The 3334-nt window shown below is 49.3% G+C and overlaps 1 protein-coding gene across 1 annotated transcript in view; it reads right to left on the bottom strand.

Annotated features, from left to right (window-relative positions):
• Positions 1-3328, bottom strand: part of LOC130587597 (serine protease 33-like) — a gene marked incomplete at both ends in the record, with an annotated part of 10547 nt that extends 7219 nt beyond the window's left edge. Inside the window, one exon of the mRNA XM_057388578.1 lies at positions 3177-3328. Coding sequence (XP_057244561.1) covers positions 3177-3328 — 152 coding nt within the window. The remainder of the gene's footprint in view (positions 1-3176) is intronic.
• Positions 3329-3334: the final 6 nt, after the last annotated feature.

Genomic DNA, 3334 nt, shown 5'->3' with positions numbered 1-3334 from the left:
AGTTTATCCCAGTCCATCCCAGTCCCATTTTCACCCCTAAAATCCCCATTTTTCACCCCAAAATCCCCATTTTTCCCCTATAACTCGCATTTTTGGTCCCAAAATCGCCATTTTTCGTCCCAGAACTCCCGGATTTTTTGCTCCCAGTTTGTCCCAGTCCCTCCCAGTATAAACCAGTCCATCCCAGTCCCATTTTCACCCCAAAATCTCCCATTTTTCACCCCAAAATCCACATTTTTCACCCCAAAATCCCCATTTTTGGTCCCAAAATCCCCATTTTTCAACCCAAAACTCCCGGATTTTTTCCCCCCGGTCTGTCCCAATCCCATCCCAGTCCCTCCCAGTATAAACCAGTCCATCCCAGTCCCATTTTAACCCCTAAAATGCCCCATTTTCACGCCAAAATCCCCAATTTTCCCTCCAAAATCCACATTTTTGGTCCCAAAAACGCCATTTTTTGTCCCAGCACCCCCGGATTTTTTGCCCCCAGTTTGTCCCAGTCCCTCCCAGTCTCTCCCAGTATAAACCAGTCCATCCCAGTCCCATTTTCACTCCAAAATCCCCATTTTTTGACCCCAAAATCCATGTTTTTTCCCCTATAACTCGCATTTTTTGTCCCAAAATCGCCATTTTTTGTCCCAGAACTCCCGGATTTTTTGCCTCCAGTCCCTCCCAGTATCTCCCAGTCCAAACCAGTATAACCCAGTCTCACCCGCGCAGGCAGTGCGCCGCTGTCACTGCCCATCTCTCGCTGACCACGCCCCTCCCCCGCTCCCAGTTACCCCAAACTGCTCCCAGTTCATCCCAGTATAACCCAGTCCCTTCCAATCCCATCCCAGTTCCCTCCCAGTTCATCCCAGTTCATCCCAGTATAAACCAGCCCCATTTTTCACCCCAAAATCCCCATTTCTGGCCCCAAAATCCACATTTTTGGCCCCAAAATCCATATTTTTGGTCCCAAAATCGCCATTTTTCGTCCCAGAACTCCCGGATTCTTTGCTCCTGGTCCCTCCCAATCCCATCCCAGTTTATCCCAGTTCATCCCAGTATAAACCAGTCCATCCCAGTCCCATTTTAACCCCTAAAATCCCCATTTTCCACTCCAAAATCCACAATTTTTGTCCCAAAATCGCCATTTTTCGCCCCAGAACTCCCGGATTTTTTGCTCCCAGTCCCTCCCAGTTTGTCCCAGTCCCTCCCAGTACAAACCAGTCCCATTTTTCACCCCAAAATCCCCGGTTTTGGCCCCAAAATCCACATTTTTTGTCCCAAAATCGCCATTTTTTGTCCCAGAACTCCCGGATTTTTTGCCCCCAGTTTGTCCCAGTCCCTCCCAGTATATCCCAGTATAAACCAGTCCATCCCAGTCCCATTTTCACCCCAAAATCTCCCATTTTTCACCCCAAAATGCCCATTTTTGGCCCAAAAATCCCCATTTTTTGTCCCAAAATCGCCATTTTTCGCCCCAGAACTCCCGGATTTTTTGCTCCCAGTTTGTCCCAGTATATCCCAGTATAAACCAGTCCATCCCAGTCCCATTTTCACTCCAAAATCCCCATTTTTGGTCCCAAAATCGCCATTTTTCAGCCGAAAACTCCTGGATTTTTTGCTCCCACTCCCATCCCAGTCCCATCCCAGTTCACCCCAGTATAAACCAGTCCCATTTTTCACCCCAAAATCCCCATTTTTCACCCCAAAATCCACATTTTTGGTCCCAAAATCGCCATTTTTCGTCCCAGCACCCTCGGATTTTTTGCCCCCGGTCCCTCCCAATCCCATCCCAGTTTATCCCAGTTTGTCCCAGTTTATCCCAGTCCCATTTTAACCCCTAAAATGCCCAATTTTCACCCCAAAATCCACTTTTTTGGTCCCAAAATCGCTGTTTTTTGCCCAAGAACTCCCGGAATTTTTGCTCCCAGTCCCTCCCAGTCCCTCCCAGTTTGTCCCAATCCCATTCCAGTCCCTCCCAGTCCCATTTTAACCCCTAAAATGCCCCATTTTTTCTCAAAAATCCCCAATTTTCACTGTAAAATTTGCATTTTTTGTCCCAAAATCGCCATTTTTTGGCCGAAAACTCCCGGATTTTTTGCCCCCGGTCCCTCCCACTCCCATCCCAGTACATCCCAGTATATCCCAGTTTATCCCAGTCCATCCCAGTCCCATTTTCACTCCAAAATCCCCATTTTTGGCCCCAAAATCCACATTTTTCACCCTAAAGCTCCCATTTTTTGTCCCAAAATCGCCATTTTTCGTCCCAGAACTCCCGGATTTTTTGCCCCCAGTCCCTCCCAGTTTGTCCCAGTTTATCCCAGTCCATCCCAATCCCATTTTGACCCCTAAAATGCCCCATTTTTGCCCCAAAATCCACATTTTTCACCCTAAAACTCGCATTTTTGGTCCCAAAATCGCCATTTTTTGTCCCAGAACCCCCGGATTTTTTGCTCCCAGTTTGTCCCAGTCCCTCCCACTCCCATCCCAGTTCATCCCAGTATAAACCAGTCCCATTTTTCACCCCAAAATCCCCATTTTTCCCCTATAACTCGCATTTTTTGTCCCAAAATCGCCATTTTTCGTCCCAGAACTCCCGGATTTTTTGCCCCCAGTCCCTCCCAGTCCTTCCCAGTTCATCCCAGTCCCTCCCAGTATAAACCAGTCCCATTTTCACCCCAAAACCCCCATTTTTTGCCCCAAAATCCCCATTTTCCACCCCATAATCCCCATTTTTGGTCCCAAAATCGCCATTTTTTGTCCCAGAACTCCCGGATTTTTTGCCCCCAGTCCCTCCCAGTCCATCCCAGTCTATCCCAGTTTATCCCAGTCCATCCCAGTCCCATTTTCACCCCAAAATCTCCCATTTTTCACCCCAAAATGCCCATTTTTGGCCCAAAAATCACCATTTTTTGTCCCAAAATCGCCATTTTTCTTCCCAGAACTCCCGGATTTTTTGCTCCCAGTCCCTCCCAGTTTGTCCCAGTCCATCCCAGTCCCATTTTAACCCCTAAAATGCCCAATTTTTGCTCAAAAATCCCCAATTTTCCCTCCAAAATCCACATTTTTGGTCCCAAAATCGCCAATTTTTGTCCCAGAACTCCCGGATTTTTTGCCCCCAGTTTGTCCCAGTCCCTCCCAGTATAAACCAGTCCCTCCCAGTCCAAACCAGTATAACCCAGTCTCACCCGCGCAGGCAGTGCGCCGCTGTCACCGCCCACCTCTCGCTGACCACGCTGACCCCGCACAGGTGCGCCCCCCCCCGGCGGAGACTCCCGACCCAGGGCCAGCGCCCCTCCCCCACCTCCTCCCCGCCGATGGTGCGGGAACGCGGCGGGGGGCGGGG

This window comes from Malurus melanocephalus, unplaced genomic scaffold, assembly GCF_030028575.1.
Source record: "Malurus melanocephalus ecotype Western Australia unplaced genomic scaffold, MMel_1.1 scaffold_2127, whole genome shotgun sequence".
Lineage (NCBI taxonomy): Eukaryota > Metazoa > Chordata > Aves > Passeriformes > Maluridae > Malurus > Malurus melanocephalus.
Note: the sequence above shows the minus strand (reverse complement) of the source record. Positions and strands in the feature narration are given on the sequence as shown.